This window comes from Halichoerus grypus, chromosome 8 (assembly GCF_964656455.1).
Source record: "Halichoerus grypus chromosome 8, mHalGry1.hap1.1, whole genome shotgun sequence".
Taxonomy (NCBI): Eukaryota; Metazoa; Chordata; class Mammalia; order Carnivora; family Phocidae; genus Halichoerus; species Halichoerus grypus.
The window spans coordinates 116,227,300-116,253,908 of NC_135719.1; the positions used below are offsets into that span (position 1 = coordinate 116,227,300).

The following is a 26,609-nucleotide window of genomic DNA, read 5'->3' on the forward strand; positions in this document are numbered from 1 at the left end:
GCAATTACGGGAAGTTTCACTTCAGACAGAATAGGGTTATTGGTGTCAGAATGTGTGCAGTAGCAGAGGGGCTCTGGAGGTGGGTGTCAGGGAGTCTGGGTCTGTGCTCCGTCACTGGCTACCTGCAGCCCTGGAAAATTCCTCCCTGGACCTTAGAACTCTCACTTACATGCAGAGACATGGTAGGCTTCTCTGTAAGAAAGGGAATGATTCTGTGAATGTCTGTAGGATGCACGGATTGATGGATGGGAAGAAAGAAGGAAGGAAGGAACGAACAAATGAACAGGGGTTTGAGGAATATATTAGAAATAAAAAAAACCTTCCCAGTACGGGAAGGTTTGCTGATAAGGAGCAGGTTGTCTTCTGATGCAGCACTCACTGCAGGGCTCAGACAGAGGTGGAATGATGCCTTTCAGGGGGGTTAAGAGAGGAGGATGTTCGATTAGACACCTGCTATGTCCTCCAAATCTAGGATTCTGTAATTCTGTATTTGTCTTAGACGGACAGTGGGCAAGGGCCCTTCTGCCACATAGAAGACATTTTATTCCCACCCACCAATCATACACAGTTTTTTTTTTTTAAGATTTTATTTATTTGCGAGAGAGAGAATGAGAGACAGAGAGCATGAGAGGGAGGAGGGTCAGAGGGAGAAGCAGACTCCCTGCTGAGCAGGGAGCCCGATGTGGGACTCGATCCCGGGACTCCAGGATCATGACCTGAGCTGAAGGCAGTCGCCCAACCAACTGAGCCACCCAGGTGCCCCCAATCATACACATTTTTAAAGTAATGTTATAAAACTTGGAATCATGTGTCCATCATTCCCGTGGTAAGTTACACTTCACGCTCCCTCTATTTGCTTGTTTATTCCCATTTTGTAGGAAATTTTGTGAGAAAAAGTAAATGAATTCAGTAATAGTAAAGACGGCTTCAGAAGCCATCATAGAAGTGTGAGATTTCTCACCTTGTTTTTTCTGAGTGGTTCCTGAATGTTAGTCTACTTACAAATGTCCTGGGAAACTTCCCGGGCCGTGACCCTGTGGATTCTGACCGTCAGTCCTGTTGCCACCAGAGTGGTGGCTCCCAGCCCTGGCTGCACACCACAGTCCCCCACAGAGCTTGTGACAAATCTCTGAGCCTTAGCTTGACCCCCAGAGAATTGATGGATCAAGTGTCCGGTGAAGCTAAGTCATCCCATAAGGGGAGCTTATAAACCCTCACCAGGTCATTTGGAACTGCAGCCAGGATCAGGAGGAGCTCTACCGTCCCAGACATTCACTCCTGGATCTGCACATCAAATACCGTAGAACACTCATCACCCCTTATACCAAATGATGCAAGCTCCTGGGGGCAGGTAGAGGCCTCAGAGGGCTCACAGCAATGCAAACACTCTTTCTGCACAGGGAGACATCGAAGGTATGGAAAAGCAGATTCTGAGTTTGAACCAGAAGAAAGAGAACCTGCTGGTGGACCTGAAGGCTGCCATCCTAACCCTTCATCAGCATTTACAGCAAGACCAGCAAGCATTAGAACAAGAAATGCCATCAACCGGAGCGTCAGAAGAGGAGAGAGTAGCTGAGAGGGATTCTGAGTGGAAGGTGGGTAGGACTTTAGGCTAATGTTGGTCCCACTCCCCACAGGAGTACTGAATTGGTGTTATTTGTCACCTGAAAAGCCTGTGGCATCTAGGTTGATGGCCTATAGGAATTTTAAAAGTGGAGCCATCTGCCTGAGATTGTTCACTAGGGAATATAAATCCTTGGAGTGTGTCTGTCCTGGACTCAACCTGGAATTCTTATACCCGAGTTCCTTGAGGGGTATATGGAATTCCACGGGCAGGAGGGTGGGAGCCACGCCTGCAGGATCTCCGTCGTAACCGGTCAGCCCAGTGCAAAGTCAGAAATGGACCCGGCCCCACTCTAAGCCCACTCAGGGTCCACACCTGTGGATCCCATTTTGAACTGTTGGAGGAGGGGCCACAGGGAGCAGTGCGGGTAAAAGGGATGTAAGATTTGACGGAGTCATGATATTTGGCAGGATGAGCTGCAAGTTATTGGACCCAGATGCTGCGTGGGTGGGTGGGCTGCTCGAATGAAATGAGTAAACAATTAGCTACATCAAGGCGCAGCTGGGTCAGGATCCTGGGGATGTTGGACAGCAAACTGGCCACAAGCGTTTGTGCTGTGCCTTTCAGATGAACAAAACCAGTGCCATGTCTTTCCTGCCGGAGCTCACGGAAGAGGCGGAAGAGAGCTCCCTGAAGAGTGAAGTAAGGAACATGATTTTCTCATTACATTGCGTGAGAACTGAAATCTCTAAAAGAAGTTCAGTTCAATGGGAAGCTCTTAAAATGAATAGAAACACAAGGATTTTAAAATTTAATGCCGATGTTTTATAAGGGTGATTGAAGCCGTTCTCCTACATTATTAACGTTAAGTGCATCTAAATTGACTTCAAGCCCAAGTGGGAGAAATGTAATTCAGACGCACTTGTTAGCATAAGGGAGAAGGTGAAGTTCTTGGTTGGATCCTGACTTCTGAGTACCTTCTCTGAAGTTTGGAGAGTATGTTGTTTGGTTGGCATTCCTAGTGTGCTTTGTAGAACTTTATTTTTCCAGATTTGAATTTGTTTCCAGATTTGTTAGTCTGAAACAGCATTGCCAATATAGAGAGTTGTGTTAGCACCTAATACCACTCATCCTTACGACTTCATTAGAACAGATTGAAGGAGACGTGGACAGTTGCCTTTCCTGGTATCAATTTCCATTTCGTACTTTAAAAACAAAAGTTATGATGGGTCTTGTGCCAAAAGGAAGAAAATTGCAGCAATTTGTCATCTTTATGTCTCACATGTAACCACTAGACACTTTCTCTTCTCATTTTATGGATTGTTCAGGAGCTCTACCATCACACAGAACCACCTGCTTTCCTATAGACTGGGACAGCATGGAACTGAGTGGTAGGACAAGGGAGATCACAGGCTCACTCTGTGCTCAGACCACCAGACAACTTCGTAATCTGAGTATGCCCCTTCACGGCAGAAGGAATAGCGAGAGCAGAGGAACCGGGGCCGAGAATAGAATGACTGGCCGTCTGCTTCTAATTTAAGGCCTATATTTGCCTCTGAGCTGATATGTTTATAATACCAACTGTTTGTCTTTGGCAACAGCAAAAACATATGTTCATCAGGCCGTTATTTAAAGATAGCATTTAAGGTTACCTTTACCAAAGCAGATTAAATTCCTAAAGCACCATTTTAAAGATCCTTTTTGAGCGATGTGAGCTGACTTCCAACTTTTCAGAATATCTTTTAGGCTTCAGGAAGAGTAACGACATTTAGACTCCTATGATTTGCTTAGCCAAAGAAAGAGGTGAAAAATAGAAGGGGTGGGGGATTAAAGGCTACAGTTACACTGCCTGGTAAACTGAGTTTTACAAGAGAGATGAGTAGGATGCTTTTAGGATGGTAGGAAGTTACTTCTTTGCTAATCAATTGATTACTGTGTTAGAATGGAGATAAGAAAGCAGAGCCATCTTCTGGGTCTTGGTCTTTACTCTGGAAGCATGATAGGGACATGGAGGAAGATAGAGCATCCTCGTCTTCTGGAACCATCATCCAGGTAATACTGAACATAATACCTTCGGTGGTTGGGGGCTTGCAGGGACAGTAAAGGAAGTAAGTCCAAAGAATCTCTTGTTTGAAAGACTGCTTAGGGAAGGAACCTGCTGGGGTTGAATTTTTTTAAGCTTCTCACCATTACCTCTGCACAAATTCAAAAACAGCCAAGTACGGGCTTATTATTTGCAGTTCTATTGTGTACTCAGTGATAATAGGAGAGTATTTTCTGAGAACTCCATATGTGAGAATTCAGACTAACAAAACAGGTAACTCAAAGGAGCCCCTCTTTAAAAGTTCACCATAATGTTTCAAAGCATTTAATACACCTCTCTTTTGGGAGTAGTTGGGGGAGGAGTCTCCCCATAATCCTCTTTGAACAAGGTAGTGTATAATGTGTATTAATGTCTTTTTTGCTCTTTATGACCTTCCAAATCTTCTCCAACCTCTCAAACTAGAAGGGCAAATGCCCTCACCTTAGAAAATCATTATAAGCTAATGTGAAAACGATGTTTTCCCCATGTTCCTGAAACATCCCAGCATCATTATGATCCATCTGCCTTGCGCTCTTGTCTCCAGGGCTGACCCCTCCCCCCAGCCCCTAGGCCAGTCCTTTTGTTAAACCTCGGCACTGGGCTCTGCCTCTTGACGGGTTCCTTCCCTTTCTGAGACATAGTCAGTCTCCCCATCTCCAGCAAGTCTTCTCCCTCGTGGTCCCGCCCTTCCAAACAAACTGAGCATCCCAAAGCCCAGACTGTCTTCAGAAACTGCCTTGCATCCCCGGGATGCCCCTCCCTTCCAGCCCGCCTGTAGACCACCTGCTCATCCGCCAGGGCCCTCTCATCTTCCACCTCCTCCAAGAAGCCTCCACTTTCCCTTCAGTCCGGTAGCATTCTGAACCTCAGTTAGGACTTACCACATTTTTATGCACACACGGACACAGTTCAGTGAATGGCAAGAACTTTATCTTTTACGGATGTATGTCCTGTACTGGGCTCAGCAAGGTACTTTAATGCATTGACTTTCTCTATCCTGCTTCCCGGGGTCAATTACTGTGCTTCCTCTCGTTTGTGGCTAGAAGTCTTTACTTGGAGCTCCTCACCGTTGGCCCCTTTTGTAATCAGATTTTTGCCCCTGACTATGTTTAATCTGCCATTGACATCTAGAACATCAGTTTAGTGTCCTTTTATGAGTCCTAATCCTTATTGATCTTTCCAGCATTAGACACTATCAGCATCTCTTCCTTCCTGAAATGCAGGGATACTTTGGCTTTCTTAATTCTGCACTTTCTCGTCTCATACCTGCAGCCCCTCCTCTATCACCTGTCACCCTACCCACATAATGGTGGACATTTGCCCAGTGTTCTGTCCTCTTCCTTCTCTCATTTCCCTCAGGGCAGTTTTATCTCCTCCTGTAGGTTTGGTCGTCCCCCTGTGCCAGTGATCCCCACAGCAAGCCTCTTGACTTTTCCTTTAAGTCTGTTTTACATTTCCACCTTGCTGATAGATTTCTCTTTTTGAATGTGTTGTCTTCATCTCAAACTCATTTTACCACCTTCCTTCAAAATTGGTTCTTCTAATTTCTCAATGTCTGTTTATGGCACCACTATTTTCTCAGAGTCTAAGACAGACTTCAGAGTCATCTTAGGTACCTCACTTCTCTTGGCTTTCCATGTCCAATCAGTGGCCAAGTGATGTCCATTCATCCTTCTTCTCCTCCCATGATTTTGCCGTCATCCTATTCCAGGCAGTTGTGACTTCTGCCCTGGGCTTTTGGAGTATGCTGCTAATTGAGTTCAGAGCCTCCAGTTATTTTTCCGAGTACGTCTTATACAATAATAACTGATGACTTTTCCTAAACCCATTACCGCTAAGTTGAAATCTTGAATGGATTCTGATTATCTGCTGAGTAAAATATAGTCTTCTTAGCCTTTCCAGACTCTTCATGATCCTCACCTCCCTTTCCAATTTTGTCTAAGCTTTACTTTTAGTTCTTGGTTCATACCTTTCTAATAACAGCTCTTGTTTTCAGTATAAGAAGCTGAAAAGTAATATTTTGGTAGTTACTGCTAGATGCTTTATATATGTCATCTTGTTTAGTAATCACATGCATGAGTGGGGAAGGTTACATTCCTACCTCAGAGGCACAGAGAATCCCAGTGAACTTGTCCAAGATTATGCAGCTTGTAAGTAGAACAATCAAGATTGGTCAATTATCCTTTTCCCACCACATGATGTTAATTATTTGTGTATATATCATTTTCCCATTGTTTAACCTTGGTTAACCTAATAAGTGGGAGTGCTGAATCAAAGTATACATCCATTTAAAGTGTGACACAATTATCAAACTAGAAAGTTTGCCCTCTAGAAAGACTGTATCAGTTTTATTCCTTCCAGGAATGCATGGAAATGCCGCTTTCTTGACCCCAAACTGACGTGAGATATTTTCAGTTTTAGCCAGACTTATCCAGTGGTTCAAATTACATTTATGTTCTAAGAATGAATATCTCTGTGTTTATTGGCTTTTGTATTCTTGTTTTTATTTTTTATTTATTTTTAATTTTTTAAGATTTTATTTATTTGAGAGAAAGAATGAGTGAGAGTGAGAGAGAGAGAGCACATGAGCAGGGGGAGAGGGAGAAGCAGGCTCCCCACTGAGCAAGGAACCCGATGCGGGGCTCGATCCCAGGACCTTGGGATCATGACCTGAGCTGAAGGCAGACGCTTAACCAACTGAGCCACCCAGGTGCCCCTGTACTCTTATTTTTAAAGATGTATTTATTTATTCGAGAGAGAAAGAGAGCACGTGTGCACACGTGCACAGGGAGGAGGGGCAGAGGGAGAGAGAGTCTGAAGCAGACTCCCTGCTGAGTGAGGAGCACGATGTGGGGCTTGATCTCATGACCCTGAGATCACGACATGAGCGGAAACCAAGAGTTGAAACCAAGAGTCGGACACTTAACCGATTCTGCCACCCAGGCGCTCCTACTTTTGTATTCTTCTTTTATGAATTGCTTGCTCATGCCGTTTGACTTTCTTCTCTACCTAGGGTTTGATATTTTCCTTACTGACTTTTAAGGATATATATTAAGGATATTAACACATTGTAAGCTATTATCCCAGTCTGTTATTTCATTTTTAACTTAGGTTATGATGCTTTTAAGGTAAACATTATTATTTTTTATGTTGCTAATACTAACATTCTTTCCCTTTACTGCATGCTTTAAAAGTCCTTCCCCACTCTTAGATTAGAAAAAGATTCATTTTTTTTTTTAAAAGACTTTTTATGGTATAACTTTTACATTTAAATAGTAGATAGAGGGGCATCTGGGTGGCTTAGTCAGTTGATCGTCCAGCTCTTGATTTTGGCTCAGATCATGATCTCAGGGTTGTGAGATAGAGCCCTGTGTTCGACTCCACTCTGGGTGTGGAGCCTGCTTAAGATTCTCTCTCTCCCTCTCCCTCTCCCACCCCCCATCCTGCTCACACTATCTCTAAAAATTAATTAGTTAATTAATAAACAAATATTAGATATGATTAGAATCCATTATTAGGAGTAAGATAAGGATTTGGTTATATTTTCTCATGAAATGCCTCAGTAGTTCCCAAATTTAATAAGTTAATCTTTCCCCCTATTATTTGAAAGGTGGCCTTTATCATATAACTTCATTTAATTTTAGTTCCCCTATTAATCCACTTAAATAGAGAATTCTGTAGATTTCCTTGTATGTTCCTCATTAGCTAGAGAGCTTTGGAAAATTTAAGTCTTTCAAATAAAGACAAACCTGGGGAAGCTGATTTTTTTCCTAACAAACCAACTTTTCCCTAAATGCACCTGACTCTTCTGGACATTTCTGCAACCAGGTGATATGTAAAATGAGCCGGTGCAGGAAGAGTAACTTACATGGGAGCAAGGGCAGGAAGTTTTCTGGACCTCTGGTTCTTTTCTTTACAGGAGGCAGCTGAGAAAATAAGCACATGTGATAATCCTATGGCACAAATTCTTGCGCCAGACTCACTGAGTCCCAGCCAAACAGAGGAGGTAAGTCCCTGTCGGTAACAAGCAAACTGCTCAGGTACCTGGACGAGCATCCAGAGCTGAGAAGCTTTCTGTGTTTGGAATACTTTGTATATTGAGCCAAGAGTTCTTTGTGAACTTTAACATCTTCATATGTGCTGTCAGCCTGGAAAACTGGAAGATTTGCCATCAGATGTTGACCTAGAAAGTAAGCATGGTGCGGAGCAAGGAAGGATTTATCGCTTGCTCACTATTTGTCAGCGTGAACTAGCCTTTCCACCAGCAACTACTTCTTTCTTCTGTAACAAGTGTGTGTGTGTGGTGGTGCTGTGGGGGGAGACTTGCAGATGTTTGTAGAACTGACTGTAAAATGTTAAGGAGTAAATTTAAAGGGTTGGTATTTTGGCATGAAATACAGCCACCACCGGAAAATTAGCTTGCATTTTAACTGAATCCTGTTACTTAGATCAGTGGTGTGTTGATGTGGAAACCAAGCAGTGTGACATTCACTTAGTGAGAGCCGAACTTGGATACTAGAGATTGGGGAAGTCATGTGAAGAATGTGGACTTGTAGATCCCAAGGCGTAATGAAATCAGAGACTGAGTCCTGGTTCCACTTACTAGTTGGGTGACCACAGGTGGTTTGAATAACCTATCTATGCCTCAGTTTCCCCATCTGTACACTGGGAATAATAAGGGCTTGTGATGGGAAATAATGAGAGGGTGTGTGTATCACTTAGCATGATGGCCTGGCCCCAGAGCCCAATAAAGGGTTGGGTATTATTAATTTACAGTTACATGGTGGAAACGACATAATTCTCTTTAGCAAGAAATACTTGTGGTAATACTTTTTAGACCCCTGACATGCACAATCATAAAACACTCGCTTAAATCATTGCTGCTTTTAGAATTTGGGGCTATCGTTTAGAAAAGATATTTAGCAGGGGTGTGATTGTGGAAAGAACTGTGGACTCTGAATTAAAAGATTGCAGAGCTGTGTGACCTCAGGCAAGTAACTTACATGTTGGCCCGAGCTTCTCAGAAGCAAAGTGGTGAAATGGGAGGTGGGGGAATTGCTTAAGCGTTAAATGAACTTGGATTTCTTTGACTGTAAAAAGAGGTGGGTGAATTGGTTACTGGCAGGTTTCCCAGGCCACCTTTAGCAATTGCCGTTTCTATGGTTGCAAATATTCTTTTTTTCCCCTCCATTCACCTTTGGATTCTCTTCAGTTTCAAATAACTAGCAAGTAAAGCCCAGATTAGTTATCCAGCTTCCTTGTTTTCTCATTAATTCAGTGAGTTAGTGAAAAAGGAAAGAAATTCAGTATTGCCATTAAAAAATGTGTGTGGTCTATGATAGGTGCTCGAATAATGTTTTTGAATAAAGAAAGAAGGTCGATAGTAAATCAGTTATCACAGACTAATTAGTTAATATTAACGATTGTTATCTCAGGTGACAAAAATGAGGATCCCCAAATCTTTGCCGCCAAGAGATAGCAGTATCTGAAAACTAGAAAAGAATTAATCGGATGCCTAGCAGTTGGTGTCTGGCAGTAATATCACACAACTGGTTCTTTTTTAAGAAATCAGGATTAAAAAAGAAAATTGAAACCAGGTGACTCCCAAGTATAGACCCAACTGTGCAGAGAAACTCAAGGCAAGGGAAGACTTCCTTAAGAAGATGATTCTTGAAAAAAATATTGACGAAGGCAAGGGAGAAATAGTGTTTTGTCAGTAAAGAACACACCTCTGTGAAGTTAATAGATGGTCAAGGGGGAACAGGTGCAACTCAGACACTTCTGCGAACGCAGCTTTCCTGATACCCACCATGTGTGTGGAAAATGGGTATTTTCACACCCTGCATGTTGTTGTTACCACTTGCCTATTTTGTTTACTTTTGTTGTACTAGAAGTTCTGTGTTTATTTATTTTTTTTATAAATTTTTTTTTTTTTAAAGATTTTATTTATTTATTCGTGAGAGACAGAGCGAGAGAGAAAGGCAGAGGGAGAAGCAGGCTCCCAAGAAGCAGGGAGCCCGATGTGGGACTCGATCCCAGGACCCTGAGATCATGACCTGAGCCGAAGGCAGACGTTTAACCATCTGAGCCACCCAGGCACCCTAGAAGTTCTGTGTTTAAACAAAATTCTGTAGTCATTGGGAATTTTCCTGCATTTGAGTTGAGTTAGGGTATACATTTGTGAACAATTTTGTTTTGGATGCTAACGTGTAGTTAGCAAAGCCTTATATAGAAAACATCGTATTTCATCATACTCATAATCAATAAAATATTTATTGAGATCAATAATTTTGTAGAGAAATACACAAATTCCTAAAGGAATCTCTCTAGAAGGGTTGATGTGATCTTTCAATGTTTTGGAAAAGGATGTGGGAAGCAAATATATATGTATATCAAATCTTTTACTTCCAAATTGAAATTGTCTAATATATATTTTTAAAAGATTCATTTATTTATTTGTCAGAGAGAGAGAGCACGCACAAACAGGGGGAGTGTCAGGCAGAGGGAGAAGCAGACTCCCCGCGGAGCAGGGAGCCTGAAGTGGGGCTCGATCCCAAGACCCTGGGATCATGACCTGAGCCGAAGGCAGATGCTTAACCGACTGAGCCACCCAGGCATCCCTGAAAACATCTAATATATACTTGATTAATAGAATACTTGATTTGGTACCTGGAAGAAATTTTTCTTTTCTTTTTCTTTTGGATCAATAAGCAACCCAGGTGTTGCAATAAGAACACATCTTACATCATTCTTTCTTTATACTATAGTATAAGCACCTAGTCCTTAACTCAATAATATTTGAGTATCTAGACAGTGAAAAGCAGTTTCAGGGAGTCTCTCTGAAGAACAGGAGAAAAATTTCCAGATTACCCCACTGAAGTTCATTACTTGACTCACATTACTTTTAATAGGGAGAAATTTAGATGAGTAATAGCATTGTATGTTAGGGGGGGGAAAAAAGCGAAAATATTTTAAAATCTACTTGTTAAGTGTGTGGCACATTTCCTTGTATCCCAGCCGGTGTGTAAAGAGCCTTTTTTTTCTGTTTGATCAGAGCTCACCGCAATGTAAGCATTGCTTAATCATGTGTCACACACATTCAAACCCCGGCCAATTCGCTGCGAAGTTTCAGACGCACACACCCACATGCACACCCTCTCTCGCACACTCACCTGTCTCCTGGGGCCCACTCGCTGTTTAATGAACCGCGAGCCCGTTTGCGTCCTCCGTTCCCGGGAACACCACCTGTGTACATGCAGCTCGGCTGCTTGGAAACCTGGAGCCCCAGGTCACGTGATCGTTGCTATGAGTGTGGAGGTGCATTTTTCTTTTCTTTCTTACTTTTTCTGCCCTTATTTGTTTGTTTTCTTCTAAGTGGGGGAAATGCTGGAAGTTCACAGGCTTTTGCAGGCTCAAATGTGCAAACTTGGGATTCCGTGGCTTTTCACTGCTGGATTATCTTTGGGTTTATCTTAGGGTGCCACACGTCCGCTCAAGGCTGCCGCTCTGGGCTTTTCTGATGAGCAAGGAGCATTTGAGGCCACGGTGGAGCAATCTAGGCCCAAGCCTGCGGAAATCCTCCATGCCTGCAAGACCCAGGTGGCCGAGCTGGAGCTGTGGCTGCGCCAAGCCAACGTGGCGTTCGAGCCGGAAACATTAAATGCAGACATGCAGCAGTTGGTGGAACAGCAGCTGGTGGGGTGCCAGGTAAGGCTGAGGGGTTGGAGTTCAGGGCTGGCCTCTGCACCAATCCCCTTCCAAGACTGGGCGAAGTGCTCTTAAAGCAACAGCGTGTTTCTTCCTGTTAACGCTGACCCCTGTGTTTGTCTTGGCCTCAGGTTTTTGTTCTCAGGGGAATTCTTTGAGGCGATTTGGGGAAGCAGAGTATTTGGAGAGACAGTAGCGGGTAAGAGCTCGGAATCTAGAGTCCAGATCCAGCTCCGTCACAGTAACCGTGAACTTGGGGACGTTAACTTTCCACCTCATTTTCCTCATGTGGTCGGTTATCCCCTAGGACTTTGTCAGGGTTAAATGAGATAAGGTACAAGAACCAGGGTCGGGAGGCGCCTGGGTGGCTCAGTTGGTTAAGCGACTGCCTTCGGCTCAGGTCATGATCCTGGAGTCCCGGGATCGAGTCCCACATCGGGCTCCCTGCTCAGCAGGGAGTCTGCTTCTCCCTCTGACTCTCTTCCCTCTCGTGCTCTCAATCTCTCATTCTCTCTCTCTCAAATAAATAAATAAAATCTTTAAAAAAAAAAAAAAAAAAAGAACCAGGGTCGGGTGTAGCAAGTACATAAGAAGTGCTTGGTAAATGCTGTTATTTGTGTTCATAATAAGTTCCTTAGAACTTCCATTCTTCTGAAATGAAGCCGAATATCCGAATTTGCAAGATCACAGATATAGCATAAATGGGCTTTGCTGCCATTTTACTGTGAATGCTCCTACTCTTGCTGAGGAGGGGTGGGGACAGGAATATAAACTTCCTTGCCGTTAGTCGTAACATTTGCTGGCTCGGCCCAAAGGTTGGGATCTCTGTGTCCCTCCAGGGAGAAGCTAGAATGACGACATCACCGCAGCATAATGAAGTGTCACAATATCTGAGGCGCCTTCCCCAAGGATGGTTAGATCAGCCTTGGTCCGATGTCTCGGCCTGATTGGCTCTTTTGTCTGCCGTAGCGGACACCAGGAATGAGGACACCCTGTCAGAGCACCCCCATATCACCCGGCCACAGGGAGCTCCTCCCACGATAGCCTGTTATGGGGTTGGGGGTAGCCCATCCTTGGTCATCCCCTTTCTCCACTTGGGCCCACAGTCTTACAATATCCAGCGCCTGCCTCATGGGGTACCCAGGTGGACAGGCTGACCTCCTTCCCCTGGAAGCTCCCCACCTCTGACCCCAAAAGTCAGCTCTTGATAGGGCAGGTTCACTTTAATACTGGCACTATTCGTGGTCCGGCTGACGAGGCACAGGCAAGTCTGGAAAAAACGGTACTACAGCACAGAGCAACATTGTGCTAAATTGAACCTGAGGTGTTCGAGATGTTGAGTCCCAGCCACTTAAAGCCCTCCAGGATAGATTTGCCAATTGATCGCCTTGCTGACTGGATAGACCCCATGCTGATTTCCTTGGTCACCACCAGAATCCCGTTCTCATGCCCCTTGTAGCGAGGTCAAGGATTTGGGGGCTGTCAAGGGAAAGACACAACCACAAGGTGGCAGTAGCACACAGCAAGCTTTCTTTGGGCAACATTTTGGCAGAAGCTCAAGGCCTGGGGAAGTCCCTCTGTACAGGTGCCCTTCCAGACACTGTGGCAGGAAATGGAGGTGGGACCACGACCTCGAAGGGGGGGAGGAAGGCAAAGGAACTCCCAGGGGAGCAGGGAATCCAGAGGGGCTTGTGTGTCTAGGTGATGTCAGAGAGCTCCAAAGGGCAACAGAGGCTAGGGTCTTTTAGAGCCCCAGAGTTGTGTCTTAATGATAGGGGGCAGATGTGGGGTCCCACCCTGAGTTTGGTGCCAGTAGGATTTGAGCTGATGGTTCTGGCCTGCTGTGAAAAAATAAGCAACCTAGGGACCAATGTACCGGGGCCATCTTTGGCTCCTTTATAGAACACCATGGCACATACAACTTAATATTGAAATATATAAAAAGCCTTCCAGGAGCCTGTAAAAAACATCAAGTTCCCAGTGGGAAAATGTCCAAAGGACAGGAGCGAACAGATCAGTCCAGAAAAAATTATATTGGGTCATTTAATATTTGAGAAGAAATGTTCAGCCTTGATTGTTAAGAACATGTGAATCAAAACAGCTGTTGTTTTGTTCTCATGTTATATTGGCAAAAATTGTATCATCCTGGAAAACTCTGGATGTACTATTCTGATTGCCTCAGTGTTTTGGGAGGTCAGCTGTCAGCATATAAAATGTCCATCTTATTTGACCTAATAACACCATTACTTTAAATGTACCCTCCGAAAATAACCCAGAAAGGAGAAAAATGTTTTTGGCAGTGTTAATTGCAAACGTGAAGAACTGGAACCAGCTTAAAGGTTTAACCAGTAAGGAAGTTACATGAATCGTGGAATATCAACTTGCAGCTAGGAAAGTGGGAATCATGAAGCATATGTCTATAGACACATGAAAAAGTATACATAAAATAGCTAAATGGAAAAAAGGAGCACAAAATTATAGTACATCTTGAGGCCACTCTAAAACCTATGATTACATATTGTTTAAGCTTAGAAGAGTCTGTAGAGGATACAAGAAGTTTGCTTGGATAGAGGACTTATAAGAATATATTCTTTGAAAATCTGTGTTTGTTTGTTTTTAAAGATTTTATTTATTTGACAGAGAGAGAGCACAAGCAGGGGGAGCGGCAGGCAGAGGGAGAGGGGGAAGCAGACTCCCCGCTGAGCAGGGAGCCCGATGCAGGGACTCCATCCCAGGACCCTGGGATCATGACCTGAGCCGAAGGCAGATGCTTAACCGAATGAGCCACCCAGGCGCCCCTGTTTTTGTTTTTTGAGATTTTTTTTATTTCAAAGTAATCTCTACACCCACTGTGGGGCTTGAACTCATAACCCCAAGATCAAGAGTCTCATGCTCTGCCCACTGAGCCAGCCAGGCACCCCTGAAAATGTGTTTTAAGGATAATTTTTCCTTCAACACAACAAGTTTTAGCACACACGATCCCAGTGCTGGAATGGGAATCTGAAAGCCGCCGTTGCGTTGTGTGCTCTGCCAGTTGGCATGACCTTTTGGGCTTCAGAGCCCCAGAGGAGGGCAGACTTGATCTGTTGGGGAAGAATACAATGACAGTGACTTACAGGGAAACTTACTTCAGCTAGCTGATTTATTTTTAGATCCGTGTGTAAGTTGGCCGGTTGTATCAATGACTAAGTGTTTTAGGTTCCAAATTATTTCTTCTGTCATCTTCTGATATTTTGGAAGTTTACATGGACTTGAAAAAGAGAAGGAAAAGATCAAGGGAAAGAACCTTCCAAGAGTTCTGTGAAATTCTTTTTCTATTACGACTCGACACTCGGATTGCAACAGGAAAAAGTTAGGAAAGTTCGCGGGGGGAGGGGTGGAATAATGATAGTTGGCATAGACTGTGTGTCAAGCACTGGCTAAAGGGCATGGACTTTAACTCTTAACTCCTCAGAGTAACCCTAGGAAGTAAGTTCTGTTATTACCCCCATTTTACACATGACTGAAGGCACATTCATGTAAAACATAAGGTGCTCAAGTTTACCCAGCTAAGTGGGATCTGAACTCAGTCTGTTTCCAGTGTCTGTGTTTGTTTTTGTTTTAAGTTTGTTTGTTTGTTTGTTTGTTTAAGTAATCTCTACATCCAACATGGGATTCGAACTCACTACCCTAAGATCAAGAGTCGCATGCTCTTCCGACTGAGCCAGCCAGGCACCCCAGTGTCTATGTTCTTAACCACTTTGCTATGCTGGATACATTCAGCTGTCTTTTCTAAAGTGATTATAGAGCCACTTAGATTATTTTGGAGAGTGACGTCTGCAAGTTGGGGTTGGTTTGGTTGTACCCCTGTCCAAAAGCTCAGGAATTACGTGGAAATTGTTGTTTTCCCAAGATCCCTTCTAATCTGTGTTTCTGAGACTTGTTACATATACTAGGTAGACAGAGTGAATCTAACTCATTTTAGAGTATAATGCTTGTTCAAGACCAAAACCATGAATACTTAAATGATTTTGTTTCCTAGGCCATGCTAACAGAGATCGAGCACAAGGTTGCCTCTCTGCTGGAGAGCTGCACAGATCGAGGGCCGGGAGACAGTGGGGCCACTCAGCAGGAGGCTGAAGCTCTTTCCGTGAAATTAAAGACCGTCAAGTGCAATTTGGAAAAAGTCCAGATCATGCTTCAGGAGAAATACAGCGAAGACCAGGTAAAACACAGCCTCATGTAGACGTGTGTGGGTAGATAATATGGGAGAGCTACCAGGAAGAAATCTGGCCGAGGTGGTGAAACAACTACAGAAGAATTACACTAAGAAAGAAAGAATGAAGCCTCTTAAAGCTATAAGGGATGGTCGTATTGACTCTTGGTACTGATTCCATTTTACCTTGCAGTTTTCCTACCTAGGCTGCTGTTGGTGACGGCGTAGGTTTGGTTTGGATTAGTTTGATTGGATTGATCGTTCTTGCTAGTAATGATAATGAGGTGGTGTAAGCCTTCTTCATAGAAGAAAGATGAGTTTTAAAGGAAGTTTGTGACTCCAATTGACTGGAAAACGAAGCTCTTACAAAGATTAAAATTTGACATCAGGAATATAAAACCTGTTTCCAGGGTCCTTTTTGTTATTCATTTACAAATATGTATACTGATCAAAGTGTCATACAGTTATAGTGTTCTTGTGACTTTTGAAAGAGTTCTGTATTTATAAACGCAAATATGCATCTGTGGGTAAGGTCTTCCTATATAAGATTTGCATCTATACTTAGGAGACGGTGGTTCCTACTCCGAGGACTTACATTCACAGAAATAGGATTGACTGCAGATACACAGGCTCTACACTTCCCTTTCATCCTCATGTGGTTCTCTCCTTTTAAAAAATATTCTGGACATAAGGGAAATTTGAATGCCTAAGCATAAAACTACATCTCTTTTTTGTTTTTTGTTTTTTTTTTTTACTTTGTTCTTAAAACAGAAAAGCAGTACATTTCCTGGCTTTTAGTAATTCATTGGATGAATTACATTGAGGAAGTAAGATGACCACATCATCAAATATAATGATTTTTTGCAGTTGTTTTGAAATAAGTACATGGAATCGTAGTATATAATTGCAGTAAATTTCAAAATACAGTCACTTACTTTATATAAAACTTTTCCATCATGTAGTCTCATTATTAGAACTGAAATAAAGTGGGTCATTTTTTTAAAATAGTGTGCCATCATAAAATTTTTTGCAGCATTCTGCCACTCTAAAGAAACCTGCAGAGCATCAAAATGATCTCCAACCAGATAACCTTTGTACATTTGAATCTATTGTAACTGAAAGGCCACAGTTCAGCAGACAAAAAGATTTCCAGCAGCAACAGGTAATCGCAGCCCCTAACAGATATAAGGATAAGAATAAAGCTTTCTGCATGGAATCTCCCTTTGAACTAAGTACCAAACTGCCATTGGGGTGTTTTCTTACGTGACTGGATGGAAAGTGTGATATACGGTTGTTCCTGCATGTTGAGCATGCGCTGTAGGAGCTGCTTTGCTTTCATTCTTCTGCAGGTGGGGATGCTCTAACTTTGCTACTTTATTAACTTGCACCTTATTTCAAACTAAGCAGATTTCTTCAGGGTGAACTTACCTCTGTAACTGTAATACCTCTTTCCCTATTATTTCAAAATGTGTTGGCATATTTTGGGGGATTTTCCATGTGTGTAATATATATTGTGATATATACTTGGTCCTTGTGTGAATGTTTTAAGTAGGTTTTTGAGAAATAAAAGTTAATGAGAACAAGCAAGCAAGAAAGGGAAATAGTAAATAATAAATTAGGAAGTGGTTCAAGATGAGATCTCAACAGAAAAACCATTGGGCATTAATTGAAAACTTTGGACTGTTTGAATCTCACTCAATTATAGGTTCTGGAGTTAAAACCAATGGAACAGAAAGATTTCATCAAATTCATCGAATTTAATGCCAAGAAAATGGGGCCCCAGCATTGCCAACCTGATAAAGATACAACTCAGAAATCATCTGAAAGGTAAAACATTTTTGGAGTTGGACATTCAGCAAGTTGTATGGTTGGGAGAATTAAGAGCATTTCTTTTTAAATCACTTGTAAAACATTGTCTGAATGTAATAAAATTTCTGTATGTTGATGATTCTTTTCACCTTTTATTTTCCTTTAACAGCATTAGGGCATCAAGTCCCGAAAATGATGCTCTAGACTCTGTCTTGTCAACTCAGGGCCAAAGTGGGGATAAGTGGCAATATTTACATCACGAACTCTCATCAAAACTCGGGCTTCCGCTACCTGAGCAGGTGCAGCCTCAGGTCAGTGCATGCCTGCGCATGGTGTAAATAATAAATAAGCATGTTTATCTTTGAAAATGCAACAAACGTTCATTAAATACACATCTATGTTCTGCATTATGTAGTAGTTTATTTTCAGAAAGCAAAGATGCCCAGTGCATGTTTTCATTTGACTCACCCCTTTTCGCCCTCCTGGAAATCTGCAGTAAAGGCCACTCCTTCGTGCTTCTGTGGCACCCTGAGCTTCCCTAATTACAGCTCTTACCATACTGTGTGTCTGTTTATTTGTCTGTATTCCCCATCGGGTGGTATGGGAAGAAAGACCGTGTCTGCCTGGTTCACATTTGAGTGCCTGGCACAGTACCTGAAACATTTTCAAGTCTCAGTTTTGATATGTTGAGTGAATAAAGGAATGAATAATACATGTTTAAAAAAACACTTTAAAAACAATACAGTGCTATATTACTGTCATTCATTCATCAAGAGCTAATTTGGAATCTGCAGTGCCAGATTCCAGCCCCTCTTCCAGTGGTACCTGTGTTCCATCAACATGCTCTCTTACTGCCATTGTAGGTTTTATTCATACTGCCCCAGCTACCGCTGGATTTCTCTCTAACCAGGGAGCCCGTGAGCAGAATAACACTGTGGCTCGCAGCAGTCAAGCTTTTGCCTTCAGCTTTGCACTCAAGCAGTAGAACTTACCACCTTTTTCACAGGTCTCCAGTCTGGTGGGAACTTTTCAGCTCTATTCTGACGAGAACCTTCTTTGACCTATTAATGTTGAGTTAAACTCATTGGTAGGGCTTCAGTCTTGGTTTCTCCTTGTCTTACACACTGTAACATGTATATTGTTTGTTTTCCAACAGCAGAACAGCCTCAGGAGTTCTTTTCCCCAAGCAGAGTCAGATACCACCTCACCCTGGGGCTTTGTATTTATTCATTTTCCAGTTTGAAAAAGGAATGAATTCTGAACCTTTCTCTCTGCTAAAGTCACAGCACATTTTTAATACTTATTTCATTTTTCAGTGACAAATCAAGATGCAAATCTGTCCCTGGAGGTGACTGTGTTCTATTCTAAGAGTTGGCCATATACAGGGGGCCTACCAGTAAATGGGAAAAGAAACCGCTAACCTCCTAACATGAAGGGTATTGCTGCTAAATTGAAAGATTAGTGATTTTACTCTATTTTTCAAGTGATGGTTTCTTTTCCCTCATTTTGATATTGAATGGACCCTTAAGTGTCTCAGTAAGCCTTCTCATGACCTTTCGAAGCTGTCCACAATATTTAAGGTTTAACTATTTTGTCTGACAAGTGACAAGATAGCAGAAACCCTGACGTGAAGGTAACACGTGAAGGCAATTTTGCTGTTTTCCATTAACATCACCAGGATCTCGAATGGTAATAAGGCTTCCCTTTTTCATATAGGTTGCCACAAATATGAGTGTTCTGCCCAGTGTGAGTGTGTATAACTTTAAATGCCCAACAACTGAAGAACTGAAAACATACACCACACAGCTGGAAGACCTGCGTCAAGAAGCCAATAATCTGCAGACCCAGGTAGCAATGTCACGTTACATATTCTCCTCACTGCAGTATCAAAGAAGAAGGGAGATGGGATGCTGTGAATTAGTCATAATTGTCTTTATTGAATAAATAATAGAATACATAATGGAATGGGTCCTGCAATTGCAAAGAGAATCTTTCTCTTTTGCCAACTCACATTTGGTTAGTGGCTGCCTAGAGCATCATGTACAAAGGCTTCTGAACCCACATCCAGGATTGGCAGCAGCAAGGAGCGTTGTTTTGTTTTTTAAATATTTATTTATTTATTTTAGAGATAGAGAAAGAGAGAGGGGCTGGGGGTGGAGGAACAGAGGGAGAGGGACAAGCAGACTCCATGCTGAGTACAGAGCCCAACGGGGGGCTCAATCCCAGGACCCTGAGATCATGACCTGAGGTGAAACCAAGTGGATGCTTAACCAACTACAGCACCCAGGCGCCCCAACAAGGATCATTGTTGATTAGTATTGTCTGCAGGGGTGCTCTATGATTGGAAGGGTGAGGAAGGAGGGGAGTATTGACAAGATTTCCAACCTTGACTAGATTTAATGTTGAAATGGTATGCTGCATAGTGTTAGGTGTCCACCAGAGAAGATGGTAGGAAACAGAGCCCAAATTGGGCTGATTACAGTTTTGGTTTGCTTCTAAATTACTTGTAACTGGTCAAGAATTCAGGGTGATCATGGGTAAAGAAAAAGGGGTCGTTCTAGCAGCTTATGCTAAAACCTAAGGAGATCTGTGGCTCCCGAACTCACCAGGGCACAGTGGCTCAACCCTAGGCACCCCCCCCTTGGAGTTGTACATCTAAGGGGGCCTTAATTCTCACAGTCAGCCCATAAATGACACTTCTAACTGCCCCCTGCTCCACAGCCCATCCCGATCCTTTTTTATTGAGCTATAACTGATACATAATACTCTATTAGTTTCAGATATATACCAAAGTGATTTGATATTTATATTTATTGTGAAATGATTACCACAATAAGTCCAACATCCATCACCACATAGAGTTATAAAAATTCTTTTCTTGTGATAAGAACTTTTAAGATCGACTCTCTTAACAACTTTCAAATATACAATACAGTATTATTATCTATAGTCCCCATGCTGTGCCTGCCATTCCCCATCTTTAAAATATTGTACCTCTTTCCAATGAACCCCTTCAAATGTCTTGACTTCTTTTCCTTCTCCAAGCCATACTTGATTTCATTAACCTACTTTCTCCTACATTAAAATGTGGGGGGCAGGGAGCAGTGGAAAGAGGGACAGTATGCTTTACTTGGGACCACACTTCCACCTGGATGGCCCCTTAAGGAAATCCTTCATCTGGTGATTTACCTTTAATTCCATTTCAATAGTCAACTCACTGCCTAACATTGAGTTTCTTATAAACTTGTTTTGCTCAGAGTCAACATCTTAATTTTATTTATTCACTCTTCTTCCTAGTTCGCAGAGTGTTCAAAACAACCAATTATAAAACAGTATAACATAACTTGTAAACTTTAACAGAAATCGGGGAAAATTCAGGCTTAGGAAGGCAAGGAATCCTAATGATTTTTATTTTTTCTTTTTTTCCTCTTGATTCAGGAAAACATGACAGAAGAAACATACATAAATTTGGATAAAAAGTTATTTGAGCTATTTCTGACCCTCAGTCAGTGCCTTGGCAGGGTGGAGGAGATGCTGCAGACCCCTGGGCTCCTCAGAGAGGATGTCTGTGCTCAGCAGGTGCACTACGAGGTGGGGAATTTCCAGCAAGCCCGTGTGTTGGCCATTGCTGCGGGCAGCCCACTATTTAAGCCCGAGCCGAAGCCTCTTGAGGTCAGACTCCATTCACTGTGTCTTGCTCCCTCTCCTCTTTGCAGACACTGGCTCTTGAACTGAAAAAACTTTACTTAGCTATGAGTGACAAGAAGAATGACCTTGTGAAAGCCATGACTTGGCCCGGGAGGAACACCAGCTTGTTTCTTCAGTGTTTTGACAACCTCCAAGTCTACCTGAAGCACACCCAGGCCACAGCTGCCTCTAAAAGCAAGTCCCTGAAAGCTGGCCTCGACTATAACCGCAGTTATCAGGTACAGAGCTAGGCGCTCGGCGTTCTTTGGCATTGTTTTAGGTTAACTCCCATTAATTCCATTATTCTTGGCAGCATTCGTGAATAGAGATTGCCGAGCAAAGTGGTAAGATGTTCTCTCTGTGAAGGTTTCTAGGTTAGTTCTGCTGCACATGGCTGAAGACCATTTGAAAGCGAGGTTCTTCCCAAAGCTATGGTTTGAATTTGTTAGATCGAGCTAACACCCTGTTTCTTTCCTCTGTTCCATTTAGCGGTCAATGAGCGTCATAGGGGAGGATTTCTAGGTAACAGGGAGCTATTAAAGTTTTTGAGCAAAGAAAGGACAGTCTGTGTGTTTCAGGTAGATTCATCTGGCCATTGTCTATTGTGGATTGAAGGAGAGACTTGAGGCAGACAGACGATTTTAGTAGCTTCCTAACTAGAGAAAAAGAAATGAAACACAACACCGCTTATGAAGGAGTCTCGCCCATAAAACCAAACCTCGATCTGATCAAGCTTCTAGAATGCAAGTAAAACAGACCCAAGGGAAGAAGATCATGTTGAGTAGCACTGTGGGAGGGCAGTCAGCCCAATCCAGATGGTGGGAAGCTGGGTAGAAAAAAAGACCTAGTTTTTCCACCATTCCACCCAAAATCCCAGGAACAAAAAAGAGAGATGCTTGGGGAGCCTGCCGCTATTAGTCCATTGCAACCTATTGGACCTCATTTAGATTCCAACTCAAACAAACCAAAAAGAAAAATTATAGGCAGTTAGAGAAATGTGAACCTGTTCTGACAGTTAATAGTACTAAGGAATTATTGTTGATCTGTAGTATTTTTAAAGGGAAGAATCTTTATCTTTTAAAGATACATACTGAAACTTACGCTGATGAAATAAAATACCTGTGATTTGTTTCAAAATAATCTGAGGGGCGGGAGATCAAGTACAGTCAAGAAAGCTCAGGGGAGGGGACAGAGCAGAGATGACCCGCCACAGTCAGTAATTGTTAAAGCCAGGTGATGGTGACACAGGGAGTCCTCTATTTTGGTATATGTTTGAAACTTCCGGTAGCACAAATATTAAAGGACAAGTAACTTTTAAGAAAAGGTATTGAAGGCCTACATGAGATTCTCACTGTTTTCCTGAATTTATCTTCTTGTGCAGAATGAAATAAAGCGACTGTATGATCAACTTATCAAGAACAAAACATCTTTACAACAGTCTCTGAATGAAATTAGTGGCCAGAGTATTGATGAACAGCTTCAGGTAACCAAGTCAAAATAGTTAAACTGATCTAACCTGAGACCAAAAAGTTTTGTACGATAGCTGTCTTCTGAACCACTTCCCTTTGTGAGCAGTAGCAAGGCTTAAGCAAATAGATAAAAATGAAAACTATTTATGTTGACCTTTAAAAATAACTTGTAAGTCGTTCTTTATGAAGAGTAAATTAAACCACCACAAGACCATTGTCCCCTATCACCTGGGCAAAAATGTAAGTTTGTGCTGTGTCAGTGCGGGCTTTGGGAAAGAAGACTGTCCTTCTCTTGGGAGGGGTGGTGATTCGTCCAGCTTCTCAGGGTCCGTGGGTTGTAAATCAGAATTCGACGTGTAAATGCTCTTCCACCCACAGCAGTTTCACCTCATTCATATACCCAGCAACTATTCATTGAGCACCTGCTATGTTCAGACACCGCTCTAGGTGTTGGACTTGCGCTTAGCCTAAGGAAGTAAGACAAGTGCAAAGAGGTAAATATGTATATAAATATTCAAGGATGAACCTAGTAGCACTGCTTGAATCAAAAACCCTCAAGTAGCCCAAAAGCCATTAAGAGCAGACTGTTACAAAAGCAATGGGTGGCCTTAGGATGTCATACTGTGTGTCCCATTAAAAGGAGTCAGATGTTTTTACTGATGAGAAGAGCAGCTGAGAAGCTGCTAGGTGAGGATGCGGACGGCAGAGTGGAAGGATATGTGCGCTCAGCGAGTGTAAGGGTGTGCACGGATACCTCTACTGGGTGAGCTTCGGACAGGTTGGGACCAGACTGTCAGCTGAGGCTCTTTGGCAGAAGCTGGAGGTGAGGGAGGAGAAATGGGACTTTCAGGTTTCCCTAAATTTTTTTCTCTACTGTGTAATTCTTTTAAAATGAATATATGTACCTCTGTGACTTATTAAAGGATTTTACTTTTTTGTGTCGTCTCTCACTTTAGAAAGCAGATGCATATACAATGGAGCTGCAGAACTCTGAGAGCCGAGTGGCAAAACTAAGAGACGAAGGGGAGAGGCTTCATTTACCTTATGTTTTATTGCAAGAGGTTTACAAATTAGAGGTATGTCTGAGCAGAAAACATTCAATCAGTGAATTACTGTGATTATAAGGAGTAAGACTTTCTTCCTCCATGAAGGGAGTTTAGATTCATTCTCCATTTGGATTCCTTTCATGATTGGATAAAGATGCTTTTTCTTTTCAGGATGTACTTGACGGTATGTGGGGAATCCTGAGAGCCAGGTACACCGAACTCAGCAGCCCTTTCATCACGGAGAGCCAGCAAGATGCCTTGCTGAGAGGCATGGCGGAACTAGTGGATATCGGGAAGGAAAAGCTTGCTCATGACCACTTACAACAAACCAAGAGTAAAGTTGCCTTACAGGCCCAAATACAAAATCACAAGGTAAGACACATGGGTCAGATTACCAGTCTTTCTGACTTAGACAGACAGCATCCGCTTTCTTCCTTGGTGAAATATACATTGCTCATTCATTCATTCGTTCATTGTTTTAACAAACATCTATTAGAGGGCTCCCAGGATACCAGGAACCCTGCTAACCTCTAAGAATATGATTGTGAGTGAAAACAGCACAGTTGCTTACATTCATGGAGCTTTCAGTTGAAAGAGAAGACATATTTATGAAGGAGCCCTTCAAACAAATTTAAAATTAAAATTGAGATACATGCCTTCAGAGCATTTAAGAGGGGAAGCTGAATTCAGGAGATTAGTGAAGGCTTTTATTGAGTAGAAAATCAAGCCGGAGTGTAGGAGCCTCTGGCTGTTCCATGTGTGGGCTTCTCGGGCTCACACATCTATCCATCCATTTTATTGTCTTGAAATAAATCAGCCACGGATCTACCTTTCTGTAAAGTTTCTTAAAACTCAGAGTAACCAATTTCGGAAGGTCTCACTGGAAATTGAAATTGACTAATAATGTTTGCCCTTTTACATGGACTGTTTTGTGGAAAATGTTACTTAGGATGATTTTTTCTTTATGATTTGTTAAAATGTCATTAGTGTTAAAGACTAAGGGGTACGCAGTCAGTTTTCTTTTTCTTTCCTCGTATGTTTGACTCTACATGGCTGTCATGGGATTTGGGACTAAAAAGCAAATATAACTGTATAAAAGTTGGAAGTAACTTGGTTTGCAAGCTCTCACAGTATAGAAATAAGTAAATATTAAAACCTTGTCCATTTTACAGCTTTTTTTCCAGAAGCTTGTTGCTGACATGCTGTTGATCCAAACATACTCCAACAAAATGCTTCCTTCTTTATTGCAAAAGAAAGAGACATTTTGGGCAGAACAAATAAAAGAAGTTAAATTACTGGAGGAAAAGTCACACCAATGTGGAATAAAACTACAGAGTTTGCTACAGGTATTTATTTGGGTTACGTAAACTTTGTATGTGATCCTGGACTTCCGGAATTTTGACCTCTGCCTCCTGGTATCCAGAAGCATCTATTTATCATTAAGCAGTAGTTAAATGGGAATTAACACTGAGGAGTGTGGAGGTCTGTTCTAGCTCTGACTGCTACTCCCTGAGTGAAATATTCACTGAGATTTCTCATACGTAAATTAGGGAATGACACAGCATCTTTCCACCTTCTAGGTTTATGTGCAAATAAACAAAATTGAGAGCACTTTAAGATCCCGAATGAGGTCATTTGCATGAAACAGTCAGTGGTTCAGAAACAGTACTTCCCGAAGAGGACAGGCTGAAGTGGACTCCTGATAGTCTCATCTCAGTTCAAAGAAGAAGATTAAGTTTGCATAAAGTTCTTTCTCAGTTTTAAGGTTTTCACCTTTAACTTCTTAAACACAGTGGATGTTAGCTCCTAAAGGAAATAACCAAAAAGCAAGGAAATATCCAGCTTTATAATGTGATAATGTTATTTTATGCTAATGAAATGAATTTTCTGGTTAGCTTGTCAAATTGGTATTTATAGCAATATTTCATGGTATTAAAAAAAAAAAGATCCTCTGAGCCCAAAGAGTGCCCCTGATAGCCAGGTGACCCACTACTTCAGTAGATAAGAGAATTAATAAGGGGGTTATTTTTCCAACACATAATATTTAGTGTCTATAAGTCAGCTCTGTAGTGTGCTGAGATCCTAGTGGTGGGCTTCCATAGACATGGCGAGAACTAGGACAAGGCAAGACTCAGGCTAAGAAAATAGTACTCCCCTGATGAAGTGTAAGCCCACATTCCTTCGACTGCACAATTATGCTCTTAGCGGCACAATCAGGTAATGTTCAGACGGCTGGGGTTAGAGCAGGGAGGGCAGATGCAACCTAACAGGAGCCTCTATTGAGAAAGGCTTTAAAAGTTAGCCCCTTCCTTTCCAAGTAAGAGAATGGCTCTCTTCCAGCTCTGAAGTCTCCACAGAGGTGTGTATGCTGAGAAGATCCCTTTAACTTAATCATATTAGTCCCTGCTCATTTTGATGAGACAAGCATAAAACATGCCAACCGGATTTTTCAAAACCCTCTCCACAAAGATGATGGAATGGTTTTTTCTATTAGATGCTGAGCTCTTAACAAGGGTGGGTTATATCTCTCAGAAACCTCTGGAATCTGTGTTTTAATTTTGTATGGTCTCAGAGTTCATTTTTATTTTTATGATTAATTTTGTCATTGTCTGGAACTAGTCTAGAAAAGGGCTCCCACTGATGTTATGTTCTTGATTCTCTAGAAATGGGAAGAATTTGATGAAAACTATACATCTCTTGAAAAGGATCTGGAAATTCTGGTATCTACATTGCCCTCTGTGAGTTTGGTGGAAGAGACAGAGGAAAGATTAATGGAAAGGATTTCATTTTACCAGGTAATTTGCTCCTGTTGAATCTATCAGAGGCACGGTCCATTGCACTTTGTGTTTTCCTTTGCTTTGACTAAATTGCTCACCTTTGAAGGTGAATGATTTGAATTGAAGTTCATCACACCACTCACTATTAGACATACTTGGGGAAACTGCAGATTTGATTTTGGGGCTACTCTGCGTAGCCACAGGTCTGGCTTGGGGTGGAGGTCCTGGGTTTGAGTCTTGGCTCTTATCAGTCACTGTGTCACCTTTTTGTC

The 26,609-nt window shown here is 42.2% G+C and overlaps 1 protein-coding gene across 6 annotated transcripts in view; it reads left to right on the forward strand.

Annotated features, from left to right (window-relative positions):
• The window catches only part of SYNE2 (spectrin repeat containing nuclear envelope protein 2), a 315,251-nt gene that overhangs the window by 208,327 nt on the left and 80,315 nt on the right, over positions 1-26,609 (forward strand). For 4 of the 6 annotated variants that reach the window (XM_078053796.1, XM_078053797.1, XM_078053799.1 and 1 more), the window contains 17 exons: positions 1,401-1,595; positions 2,192-2,266; positions 3,506-3,616; positions 7,567-7,653; positions 11,124-11,354; positions 15,376-15,558; positions 16,583-16,711; positions 17,255-17,376; positions 17,528-17,669; positions 19,075-19,206; positions 20,797-20,949; positions 21,075-21,284; positions 22,427-22,528; positions 23,471-23,590; positions 23,732-23,932; positions 24,733-24,906; positions 26,224-26,355. In XM_078053796.1, the coding sequence (XP_077909922.1) occupies positions 1,401-1,595; positions 2,192-2,266; positions 3,506-3,616; positions 7,567-7,653; positions 11,124-11,354; positions 15,376-15,558; positions 16,583-16,711; positions 17,255-17,376; positions 17,528-17,669; positions 19,075-19,206; positions 20,797-20,949; positions 21,075-21,284; positions 22,427-22,528; positions 23,471-23,590; positions 23,732-23,932; positions 24,733-24,906; positions 26,224-26,355 (2,499 nt within the window). The remainder of the gene's footprint in view (positions 1-1,400; positions 1,596-2,191; positions 2,267-3,505; positions 3,617-7,566; positions 7,654-11,123; positions 11,355-15,375; positions 15,559-16,582; positions 16,712-17,254; positions 17,377-17,527; positions 17,670-19,074; positions 19,207-20,796; positions 20,950-21,074; positions 21,285-22,426; positions 22,529-23,470; positions 23,591-23,731; positions 23,933-24,732; positions 24,907-26,223; positions 26,356-26,609) is intronic. The other 2 variants (XM_078053798.1, XM_078053801.1) reach the window with 2 other exon arrangements.